Source organism: Bos grunniens, chromosome 19 (assembly GCF_055505025.1).
Source record: "Bos grunniens cultivar Pamir isolate PY7600 chromosome 19, Bosgru_T2T1.0, whole genome shotgun sequence".
Classification (NCBI taxonomy): domain Eukaryota; kingdom Metazoa; phylum Chordata; class Mammalia; order Artiodactyla; family Bovidae; genus Bos; species Bos grunniens.
Window position 1 is genome coordinate 16,585,882 of NC_141183.1, and position 13,011 is coordinate 16,598,892.

Genomic DNA, 13,011 nt, shown 5'->3' on the forward strand with positions numbered 1-13,011 from the left:
GCTCTCAGAATGGAACTCGTTCATGCGTAGGGAACTTACTGTAATAAAACACAAAGGTCCTTTCATGGAACAATGGTGATACTGCGCTATACTGATGAATTTGATTAACTCAACTGTGCGCATCTGATATTTAAGAAAAAGTTCACTTTTCTCCTGCGAAAGAAGTCTAAGGTCTTGGTAAGATACAAAGGAAGAAAGATGTAGCAGTCAGCTGGAAACACTGCAACAGTAGTGACAGCAAATAACCCAGACAGCAAAGGTTCTCAGACATTTTGGTCTCAGAACCTCTTTATATTCTTAAAAAATTCTGAATATGGTAACATACTTTTTAGTGAAAAAATATATATCAATTGAAAATGAAAAATAGAAATAAGTTTCCTAAAAAATTTAGTGGGAAAAGTGAAAAGAAAGTGAAGTGTTAGTTGCTCAATTGTGTCTGACTCTTTAATAAAGGCAAATAGTGTTTTATTGTTATTTTAAAAATAGTTGTGATCTCATGGACCCCCTGAAAGACAGAAGTGTTCCTGGATTATGATTTGAGAACTGCTAGCCTGGAGAGTTGATAGCTCGCGTAATAGTCAAGTATGGTCGAGGGAGGGAAGGAATTAAAACTGAGAAGACTGAAAAATAAGCCCTGGATTGTTTCTACATTAGGAAGTTAGAATAAGTGGAGCTGGGAAAGGAAGTTATTGATTATTTTCGATTCTGAGAGCTATTTCAGTAGTTGGGGACTACATGAGGGGGGAAGCCATTTGCAGGGATTCAAAGACAGAATGTAAAGTCTGGAAGCAGAAACAGCACCTCAAGACCACTTAGGAAGTGGCTGAAAGAAATGAGGGATGAATGAATGGTCATAATTATAAGGCAGAAGAACCAGAACCAAGTCAAGATTAGTTTTTAAAAGGAATGGAAGAGTATATGCTACTTTATAAGTAGAGAGAAGTAGATGAAACCAAAAGTGTTGAATTATGAAATAAATAACTTTTCTACAAATATTGCATCATTACATTGTACAGCTGAAACTAATACAATATACCAACTATCTCTCTATAAAAAATATTTTTTGAAGAAGTGGGAGAAAATCAGGTCAAGAGGAATGGATTTGGAAGGGGTATGAAGAACCTCTTCAACTGAAGAGAAGAGAGGGAGATGGTATATCTTCCTGAATAAGAAGAAATGATAAACTGGAAAAAATAGAAACTGATGTTTGCAATGAATTGGTTCAAATTTATTAAAACCATGGTTTGAGAACATAATGGTTGTATTTTATTTCCTATTGTCAGTTGGGCTTAGCACATGTACTCCCTTCCTTACCATTTTAGTTCCTAGACATATTCAGTGATCAAATAATGTTTGTTATTTGAATAAATCAACATACAATCTTTGCATTCAAAGCCAGAGCTGTGCATAAGCTTTCTAGATATACCATTCTAGTTAGAACTGCCCCCCCCGCCCCCGCTAAAATGCTACTCCCTAGATCATCTTTTTCTTTCTTAATTTGTATCAGAACAACAAAGAGAGTAATAGAAGTAAAAAGACTAAGCTAAAGTAATTATAAAATGCAAAGCCAGCAGATAAATCATGCAACTAGACTCAATAAGTAATAATAAAAATCAATAAGCAAACCAACCAGTCCCTAAGTACCCTGCTTTCCTTAATACTCTCCCTAATACTCATTTTTATTTGCTAATTTCAATTACTCCAATATTTTTCCTTCTTGTTTTGGGGATGGCATCATGCCCTCAGGTACATAATAAATTGGTTGTACTTGTGACTTAAGAAATGAAAGGCCAGGCACAATCTTAATATATCGTTTCTCCATCTTTTAGATCCTTGACAGGCCAAGTGTGGACCTTGGATCAGCCATGTTGCCACTATCTGGGAGCTTGTTAGAAATGCAGGATTTCTTAGGCTATACTTCAGACCTGAATCACAATCTGCATTTTCAAAAGATGCCCAGGTGATTCATATGCATATTCCAGTTTGAAAAGCATTGTTTTAAGTGATACAAAAGATAAGGATCATTTCTAAGGATCTTACATACAAGATAACTTCTAGGAAGACAACAGAATTAAAAAAAAAAAAAACAACTCACCATTGAATATCAAATGAGGCATCAGTTTCTTCATTTCTTCTTCACTGAGCTCAATCCCCTCGCTCATTAGAAAGTTGTCTAAGTCCGGGATATCAATCACCTCTCCTTAGAAAAGGTGAGAAATAAGTTGCAGAAATATTATATGACTATCTACAAAAGATTAAAAACACCATTTGTGCTTACATATAACATTACCTATATGTATCCAGAATAATCAGGAAAATCAGAAAAATTCCTGTTTTAAGTTCTGGTTCAGAAAATCAATCAGAAAGTGGTTACAAAAAAGAATTTGATGATGGGTTATTGCAAAATTGAATGTAGCAAATTAAGCTATATAGGTTTTTTTTCTCTTCCTCCCACCCTACAGGGAAATTAAGTTTTATCTATAGACGAGTATTTAATTTATTAAAAAAAAAGTTCAAGAAGTCTTTGTGTAACACAGGGTGCTCAACCCAGTGCTCTGTGATTTATGGGGAAGGAGGGTGGAGTAGATAGGGGTGGTGGGAGGAAAGTTTAAGAGAAGGGGATATATGTATACTTATGGCTGATTCATGTTATATGGCAGAAGCCAACACAACATTGTAAAGCAATTATCCTCCAATTAAAAAAAAAAGTTAACGTAGTATGAAAAAGGAAAAGGGGGAAAAGGAAATGTTTGCCTATAGTTTGCTTCTCTGAGCACTTAGCATTTCAAGAATTTCATTCATCTCAACATAGAAGTAATTTTTTTCTCATTCATTGTAAAAATAATGTAATAACATTTAAGATTATTATAAAGTGGGAAAAATATAATTACACCACCCTACCACAAAACCATTTTTAGTTTTTCATAGTCCATTTCTGGTCTTTAACAATAAAGCTATATTTTTATAATGTGGAAACCTAACATACATATATCTTTGTATTCTGCTTTTCCCACCTAGTGTAATTTAATTACTTCATAAACTTGTTTCCAAGTTGCTACATAATTTTTACAGTTAAAATTTCAACACATGATATCCCATAAGCCTAACTTACCATGGTTGATGTGGTAATTCCCATAACTGTTAGATATTTAGGCTGTTTCAAATTTCTCTGAAGGTCTTTAGGAAGAGATTTTTTTTTCTTTTATTCAATTAAATTATTTCCAGAGGATACATTTCTACGATTGGGGCCATGGGGAAAAGGAATAGTTCCGTGGCTCCTGAGATCTATAACTATGTTGAAGAATTCTTCGGGGGAAATTTCAGAGAATTTAATGGATATTGACATATAAGCCCATATTAAATGTAATTTACTGAATTTTAGCAGCATCCACAAAAATGGAACACATATGAAAGAATTTAAACATTTATAAGGGAATATATTTTTCTTCACCAATTGCAAAATATTAAGATGCTATTTATAATATCTTTTCATCATAGCTTGCAACTCACCCTTGATGTAACTGATAGCATCCATCAAATCATTCAGACCAACTGTACTATTACCTGTAAGGAAAGGGAAATAAACTTCATAATCAGAGAAGCTAATGTTACTGAGATTCACACTTAGGATGCATAAAGTTCTGAAAGTATGAATTCAGTCATCTTTTTTTCTAATTTTCCTTAGAATTTTATGAACTTATCCTTAGAGATAACAGTATTAGAAACAAAGCTTGCAGTCTGTAATAAATCATTCTTTTATTTTCCTATTTGCTTTTAGAGGCTACTAGAATAAAGCTAAATTAATAAGTGATTGGTAGGACTTTCCTGGTGGCAGGTCTGGGGAGATTCTACATGCCGTGGAACAACTAAGCCCATGTGACACAACTACTGAGATTATGAGCCTAGAGCCTGTGCTCCACAACAAGAAAAGCCACTGCAATGAGAAGCCCAAGCACCGCAAGGAAGAGTAGCTCCCACTTCATGCAACTGGAGAAAGCCTGCACACAGCAGCAGACCCAGCGTAGCCAACAATAAATAAAATAAATAAATAAAAATTTAAAACTAAGTGTTTGGTTACAAGAAAGTGTAGGGAGACAGGACAAATAAACCTAACCCTGAGTATTTATCAACAAACACTTTGCTTCCCTGGTGGCTCAGTGGAAAAGAATCTAACTGCCCATACAAGAGATGCAGGTTTGATCCCTGCATTGGGAAGATCTGGAGAAGGAAATGGCAACCCATTCCAGTGTTCTTGCCTGGGAAATCCTATGGACAGAGGAACCTCATGGGCTACAGTTCAGTCCATGGGGTAACAAAAGAGTCGGGCATGACTTGGTGACTAAACAACAAGCACTTAGGAGTACCTTTTGTGTGCAAGGCACTTTGCTAGGCTTCAGGGATACGGAAGTAAACACACTGGCAGAGTTCTTGCTGTTATGGAGTATACAATCTGGTGGAGGGAAACAGACGATGAGCAGGTAAACAAGTGAGCAGAAAGGTACTGTTTTTTTGAGGTATTGTTAAGATGCTATCAAAGATGAAACAGTGCAAAATAAAAAGCAAAAAAAAAAAAAAACCTATAAAGAAAAAAAGTTTAAAAAAAGATGAAACAGGGCAATATAAGTAAAGAGTAATAGTGGGTGGGATTGCTTTAGACAGGGGGGCTGAGGAAAGCCCTCTCTGATGTGTATCTATTTGGGTTGAGGCCTGAATGATGAGGAGAGTCATGTGAAGAACTGAGAGAAGAACATTCCAAGCAGAAAAATGGTATGTGCAATAGGCTTAAAATGGGAATGAATTTGACACGATTGAGAGATAGAGAAAAAGCCAGTGTGAAAGGTGCCAAATTATGCAGGGCCTTGTAGGCCATGATGATAAAGCTTGGATTTTATTCTGGTTGCAATGAATGTCTGGAGGCCTAGAAGAAGGGGAGTAATTTATGATTTCAGCTTTCAAAGAATCACTTTGGCTGGTGTATGCCAGATGGGGAAATTGGAAGAATGAGGACTAGATAGTAGTCTGTATTAGTGGCCCAGGAAAGAGATGGTGCTGGCTAGGGCTATGGTTGCAGCAGTAAAGATGGTGATAATGCGTGGATTTTGGACCTATTTCTCAAGTACAGCCTAGATTTGAATGTGGAATAAGAGGGGGAAAAAGAATGAAATCTAGTCTTTCTTCCCCCTTCCCTCCAAAAACAGCAACAGGATAGATGAAATGACATTACTGAAATGGGGGCGGGGAGGCGGAGGAGAGGGCTTGAGACTTTTTAGGGGAATTAAAGAAGTCCATTAAATCTGTGGTGCCTTTTGGACATCCAAGTGGAGATATCAAATAACTAGTTTGATATACCGTTCCTGACTTAGGGAGGTTGCCCTGGAGATATAAATTTGCTTTTATCAGCTCAAAGACAATATGCCGCCCAATGAGACTGGATGCAATCTCATAAAAAGAGGATGTAGACTTTCAAAAAAGAAGCTAAGGGTCTAGCCCTGGGGCACTTCATTATTCAGAGATCTTGAAGGGAGGAAGAATCAGAAAAGGAAACTGAGAAGAAGTTGTCAGTGAAAAAAGAAGAAAATCAGATAGATATGGAGCTTTGAAAGTCTGAAATAAAAAATGTTTCAATAAAGAGGGGATGGTCACTATGGCCACAGCTGAGATATCAAGTAAATAAGAACAGAAAATTGATCATGAAGCTTGTTAAGAGATAGGTCACTGATGATTGAGAGTTGGTTCAGCTCCCTGGCAGGGAAGCGAGCAATGGAGAGTGAATGGGAGGTTAGGAAGTAAAGATAATGAGTAATGACAGCTTTTTGAGAGGTTCTGCTGTGAAGAGGAACTAATCTAGTAGTAGCTGGCCAGGGACAAGAGGAATAAGAGACACAACTCCCTGTCAATGGAATGCAGGGATCTAGTAGAAAGGGAGAAACTGATGATGCAGGAGAGAGAGCAAAATCACAGCAGTTAAGTCTTGGAAAAGGTAAGTGGAAATGAGATTCAAGGCACAAATGGAAGGATTGGCTCACAGTGGGGGCAGAGATTCCTTTATAACAAGATGAGAGCAGGGTATGTGGGCATAGATATAGGTGGGTTCATAAATATCAAGGAGGAAAATGAGGTTATTTTTATCTAACTGAATCTTCTTCCTCTATGAAGTCTGAGATGAGGTGTTGGAAATTTGAAGAGAGAAGGGGTGAAATTATCTCTGAGAGTGAGAAAAGTGAATTTAGTTGGAAAAGGTAGTAGGGACTTTGGCTTCATTAAGGACTGACTTGATATTCATGGCCAATGTGTTCAAGTGAGTTCTATTTGTGCAGTTTTGTGATTTTCTTCAACGTTAAAGCTTTTCAGGAGCAAGCATAGAGTAAGGCGATGGCTGGGTTTTTGCCAAGCAAGTTTGTTAGGAGTTTTGAGAGTTTTTAAGGTTATATGATGTTGAAGTATTGAACCTAATTTAAGGAAGCGAACAAGGACATACGGGGAGGAGCTGAATAATGGAAGACTGGCTGAAGTAAGGCACTGAAGGCCTCCAGAAGGATGGGGACTAGCTGCAGTTGGATTTCTACATTCTGCTCGGCTACACCCCATGTTCAATAGCACCAATGCTTTATATTCAACTGGTAAATGGAATAACGTCACAATAATGTGGAAGTTGTATTAGTTCATACATAATTTTTCCTAAGTAAGAGAATCATAATTATAAACCTCAGCAGGAAAAAAAAAAAAAAAACCCAAAACCCTGGACTGGCTATAGTAGGGGCCCTCTCAGCTCTATTTTAATAAAATTAAAAAATAAGTGCCTATAATGTATGAGGGGCAATCAGCTTCATTGACTCAGAATTCTACTTCCATCTACATTATTTCAGAGCTGCATGTCAGCTTTCCAACTCTTTTTTTGGGTTGTGTGTATGTGTGTATTTTTGAATGGCTTCCAGGTGCTCTGAGCTATTTACCTGGGCTTTTCAAACTTCTTCACACAGTATCAACTATTGCTTTTGTTAGTGCTCTGCTTACAAATTGGCATAGATTTTGAATGGGCTTTCCCCGTTTCCCCCATAAGCTCAGTTACTTCAGTGTACTTTCACAGAATGGGAGATTTCTCCGGCATTCCTACATTGTGTTATGGTAGAACAGCTTGCATAGTAAATGAAGGATAATGGGTAGACAGTGCATACATAAAATAAATATTTTCAGGGTGATGAAGTATTAGGCAAGGACAAGATTCAGGTCATCAAAGGAAAAGATGATTGAAGTTAAAGAGGTCAAGGAACAGCAGGTCAGGATGTTAGATCGGTGATCTATATCAGGAGTTCTTTTTTTTAATTTTGGTTTTTTGGTTCTTTTTGGCTGCACCCTGTGGCATGTGGGATCTTAGCTCCCTGACAGAGGTCTAACCTGTGTCCCCTGCAATGAAAGCATAGACTCTAACCCACTGAACTGAAGGGAAATCCCATAACAAGAGTCTTAATCTGGGGTCCGTGGATCCTGTATATATAGATTTTTTTCCATTCAAGCTGAAGGACTCCCTGTAAAACATCTTTATATTCATTAATCACTAACTTAAATTTAGCATTTTCTTTAATTATTCATGTAGTCCACAAACCATAGTAGTAGTAGAAGAACCTGTGACTTTGTTACTATTGATAATAAAAAATCACTACCATTATCATATCACATGACAGTCGATGCAAATATATTGAAAAGTTACTTATACTCTTCACTACTTTAAAATGACAATAATTATTAGACCTGGTACTAGAGTTTGTTCAGTTCAGTTCAGTTCAGTAGCTCAGTTGTGTCCAACCCTTTGCAACCCCATGGACTGCAGCATTCCAGGTCTCCCTGTCCTTCACCATCTCCGGAGTTTACTCAAACTCATGTCCATTGAGTCAGTGATGCCATCCAACCATCCCATCCTCTGTCATCCCCTTCTCCCACCTTCAATCTTTCCCAGCATCAGGGTCTTTTCCAATGAGTCAGTTCTTCACATCAGGGGGCAAAGTATTGGATTTTCAGCTTCATCCTCAGTCCTTCCCATGAATATCCAGGACTGATTTCCTTTGGGATGGACTGGTTGGATCTCCTTGCTGTCCAAGGGACTCTCAAGAGTCTTCTCCAACACCACTCAAAAGCATCAATTCTTTGGTGCTCAGCTTTCTTTATAGTCCAATTCTCACATCCATACATGGCTACTGGAAAAACCATAGCTTTGACTAGACAGACCTTTGGTGGCAAAGTAATGTCTCTGCTTTTTAATATGCTGTCTAGGTTGGTCATAGCTTTTCTTCCTAGGAGCAAGCATCTTTTAATTTCATGGCTGCAGTCACCATCTGCAGTGATTTGGAGCCCCCCAAAATAAAGTCTGACACTGTTTCCACTATTTCCCCATCAATTTGCCATGAAGTGATGGGACCAGATGCTATGATCTTATTTTTCTGAATGTTGAGTTTTAAGTCAACTTTTTCACTCTCCTCTTTCACCTTCATCAAGAGGCTCTTTAGTTCTTTTTCACTTTCTGCCATAAAGGTTGTGTCATCTGCATATCTGAGGTTATTGATATTTTTCCCGGCAATCTTGATTCCAGCTTGTGCTTCTTCCAGCCCAGCGTTTCTCATGATGTACTCTGCATAGAGGTTAAATAAGCAGGGTGACAATATACAGGCTTGATGTACTCCTTTTCTTATTTGGAACCAGTCTCTTGTTCCATGTCCAGTTCTGACTGTTGCTTCCTGACCTGCATACAGGTTTCTCAAGAGGCAGGTCAGGTGGTCTGGTATTCCCATCTCTTTCAGAATTTTCCACAGTTTATTGTGATCCACACAGTCAAAGGCTTTGGCATAGTCAATAAAGCAGAAATAGATGTTTTTCTGGAACTCTCTTGCTTTTTCCATGATCCAGCGGATGTTGGCAATTTGATCTCTTGTTCCTCTGCCTTTTCTAAAACCAGCTTGAACATCTGGAAGTTCATGGTTCACGTACTGTTGAAGCCTGGCTTGGAGAATTTTGAGCATTACTTTGTAGTGTGTGAGATGAGTGCAATTGTGGGGTAGTTTGAGCATTCTTGGGCATTGCCTTTCTTTGGGATTGAAATGAAAATTGATCTTTTTCAGTCCGGTGGCTACTGCTGAGTTTTCCAAATTTGCTGGCATATTGAGTGCAGCACTTTCACAGCACCATCTTTTAGGATTTGAAATAGCTCAACTGGAATTCTATCACCCCTACTAGCTTTGCTTGTAGTGATGCTTCCTAAAGCCCACTTGACTGCACATTCTAGGATGTCTGGCTCTAGGTGAGTGATCACACCAGAAACTGTTTAATGTATTAATAAGTACTAATACTTTCTTCCACTAGTGTTTTCATAAATTGCATTTTTATTAGCTTCTCGGTAATTTTATGTATTTCATTTTATGCATTTAAAAATATTATTTTTCAGAAGGGGTCCAATTCATCAGACTGTGGAAGAGGTCTATGGCCTCTGATCTATACAGAGGATATTAAAGTTGCCAGGAATAAGAACAGGAGAAGTGGAGAAGGAAGCCAGTGAGCTCAGTGCTATTTCATGTAAAATGTTCTAAGTTGTATTTTTACCTTATGTATTTATATGAAGGTCATAATTTGGAACAAATATTTATTCTTTTAGGACTTATATAACAAGCAATATTGATTCATAGATCACAGAATTTCCTTTTCTTCTTCAACATTTTCTCCATCTTCCCTGTCATCTTCACCACTACCACTGTCATCATGACCAACATTTACTGAGTATTCTAGACACCGAAGTAAGACCTTTATATGCATTATCTAAATTATTTCAGGGCAAGAAGTTACCATAGAAAATAATTTAATTCAACCCCTTGTTTTACAGGTGAAGAAACTTAGATTCAGTAGGGTTAAATTGTCAGCAAGTTAGTGATGGAATAGGGACCACTCAGTCAGTTCAGTCACTCAGTCATGTCTGACTTTTGTGACCCCATGAACTGCAGCATGCCAAGCCTCCCTGTCCATACCAACTCCCAGAATCCACCCAACCTATGTCCATTGAGTCGGTGATGCCATAAAACCATCTCATCCTCTGTCGTCCCCTTCTCCTCATGCCCTCAAACTTTCCCAGCATCAGGGTCTTTTCAAATGAGTCAGTCCTTTACATCAGGTGGCCAAAGTATTGGAGTTTCAGCTTCAGCATCAGTCCTTCCAATGAACACCCAGGACTGATCTCCTTTAGGGTGACTGGTTGGATCTCCTTTCAGTCCAAGGGACTCTCAAAGGTCTTCTCCAACACCACAGTTCAAAAGCATCAATTCTTCGGCGCTCAGCTTTCATTATAGTCCAACTCTCACATCCATACATGACCACTGGAAAAACCATAGCCTTGACTAGACAGACCTTTGTTGGCAAAGTAATGTCTCTGCTTTTTAATATGCTGTCTAGGTTGGTCATACTTTCCTTCCAAGGAGTAAGCGTCTTTTAATTTCATGGCTGCAGTCACCATCTGCAGTGATTCTGGAGCCCCCAAAAATAAAGTCTGACACTGTTTCCACTGTTTCCCCATCTATTTCCCATGAACTGATGGGACTGGATGCCATGATCTTAGTTTTCTGAATGTTGAGCTTTAAGCCAACTTTTTCACTCTCCTCTTTCACTTTCATCAAGAGTCTCTTTAGTTCCTCACTTTCTGCCATAAGGGTGGTGTCATCTGCATATCTGAGGTTATTGATATTTCTCCCAGCAATCTTGATTCCAGCTTGTGCTTCCTCCAGCCCAGCGTTTCTTATGATGTACTCTGCATAGAAGTTAAATAAGCAGGGTGACAATATACAGCCTTGACGTACTCCTTTTCCTATTTGGAATCAGTCTGTTGTTCCATGTCCAGTTCTAACTGTTGCTTCCTGACCTGCATACAGGTTTCTCAGGAGGCAGGTCAGGTGGTCTGGTATTCCCATCTCTTTCAGAATTTTCCACAGTTTATTGTGATCCACAATAAGGAGTGGCAGCTGCACTTTACTGGAGCAGCCGTGAAGAGAGACCCCATGTCCAAGGTAAGTGAAACCCAAGTAAGATGGTAGGCAGTGAGAGAGGGGATCAGAGGGTAGACAGACTGAAACTACAATCACAGACAACTAGCCAATCTGATCACATGGACCACAGCCTTGTCTACCTCAGTGAAACTAAGCCATGCCGCATGGGTCCACCCAAGATGGATGGGTCATGGTGGAGAGGTCTGACAGAATGTGGTCCACTGGAGAAGGGAATGGCAAACCACTTCAGTATTCTTGCCTTGAGACCCCCATGAACAGTATGAAAAGGCAAAAAGATAGGACACTGAAAGATGAACTCCCCAGGTCAGTAGGTGCCCAAAATGGTACGGGAGATCAGTGGAGAAATAAGTCCAGAAAGAATGAAGGGATGGAGCCAAAGCAAAAACAATACCCAGTTGTGGATGTGACTGGTGATAGAACCAAGGTTCAATGCTGTAAAGAGCAATATTGCATAGGAGCCTGGAATGTTAGGCCCATGAATCAAGGCAAATTGGAAGTGGTCAAAGAGGAGATGAGAAGAGTGAACATCAACATTCTAGGAATCAGTTAACTAAGATGGACTAGAATGGGTGAATTTCACTCAGATGACCATTATATCTACTACTGTGGGCAGGAATCCCTTAGAAGAAATGGACTAGCCATCATGGTCAACAAAAGAATCTGAAATGCAGTACTTGGATGCAGTCTCAAAAAGGACAGAATGATCTCTGTTCGTTTCCAAGGCAAACCATTCAATACCACGGTAATCCAAGTCTATGCCCTGACCAGAATTAGGGACCAGACCAGACCTCAGCAAAAAGAAATACCATATATTATAGATCAAGCATGTAGGCTAGATTCACCAGGGAAAAGGGATGTTTTTTCCCCCCAAAGTACTGCCAAATGATTTTCCAAGAGCAATGGCAACTTTCACCCAAATTTATCAGTAAGTCCCTTTCCCCATACTCTCACCAGAACTAAATGTTCTCAGTCTTATTAATTTTTACCTGAGAACTGAAAATATTCCCATGCTTTGCTTTATTTTGTATTTTCATGATTACTGGTGAGGTTAAATATCTTTTCATATGTTATTGGACTTTTAGATATCCTCTTTTATGAATATTTGCCTATTTTTCTACTGTCAGTATGTTTTAATCAATGTATGAGGGCTTTTTATGCCTTAGGGACCTTACCATTTTCTCCTAGTTCATCATCTGACTTTTGACTTTCTTAAATGTTCCTTTATTACCATGTTCCCTTATGAATGAAATTTAAAATTTTATTTTTCTTTAACTCATTAAGTGTGTGGTATTCCCAGGCATGGCTGAGTCCTGCAACGACATTCCCAATGTATTTTTTAAAAAGTGTTTTTGGAGATGATATTTCTTCTTGAGTCAAGATTAAGTCTTTCTATTACACTTACTTTATTATTGTACTAAAAAGGCTACTTACAGTAGTTCTAATACAAGGGCTCAGTGTTTCTCTGAAGAACATAAAGATGTCTGACACTCACCATCAGCTGACAGTTGGGTCATTAGTTCCTCAAGTTCCTCATCTTTGAGTTTAACTCCCATGTTTTCCACAAAAGATTCCAGTTTTTTTATTTTGACCCTTGGTGCTTTGGAAAGCAGAGCATGGAATAAAAACAAGAGTATTGACACTTAAGAGTGGAAAATGCCAATCATGATCATGCATCAGAAACCTCATTGGACAATAAAGTGCAAGGGCACAAAGAAACTATTAACATATATCTCTCCCAAGATTTAGATTTGCCTGTAAGATTTAGATTTGAAAGTAAGAAAAAATTCAGAAAGGTAACCACTGAGACAAAGCTAAACAGTAAACAGTGTTTATCTGTATGGAGAGGGATTAGATCACTGGGAAGTGGGAGACTTCCACTTTAAAAAAATGAGATCTAATTGGCATGTAACATACTAATTTCAGGTATACAATGTAATTATTCAATATTTGTATATATTGCAAAGTGATCACCACA

General features: G+C 38.4%; 1 protein-coding gene across 1 annotated transcript in view; it reads right to left on the reverse strand.

The window, feature by feature from the left end:
- Positions 1 to 13,011, reverse strand: part of EFCAB3 (EF-hand calcium binding domain 3) — a 467,300-nt gene that overhangs the window by 45,686 nt on the left and 408,603 nt on the right. Inside the window, exons 93-94 of the mRNA XM_086357127.1 lie at positions 12,529 to 12,633; positions 3,511 to 3,564 (exon numbers count right to left, since the gene is read on the reverse strand). Coding sequence (XP_086213253.1) covers positions 3,511 to 3,564; positions 12,529 to 12,633 — 159 coding nt within the window. The remainder of the gene's footprint in view (positions 1 to 3,510; positions 3,565 to 12,528; positions 12,634 to 13,011) is intronic.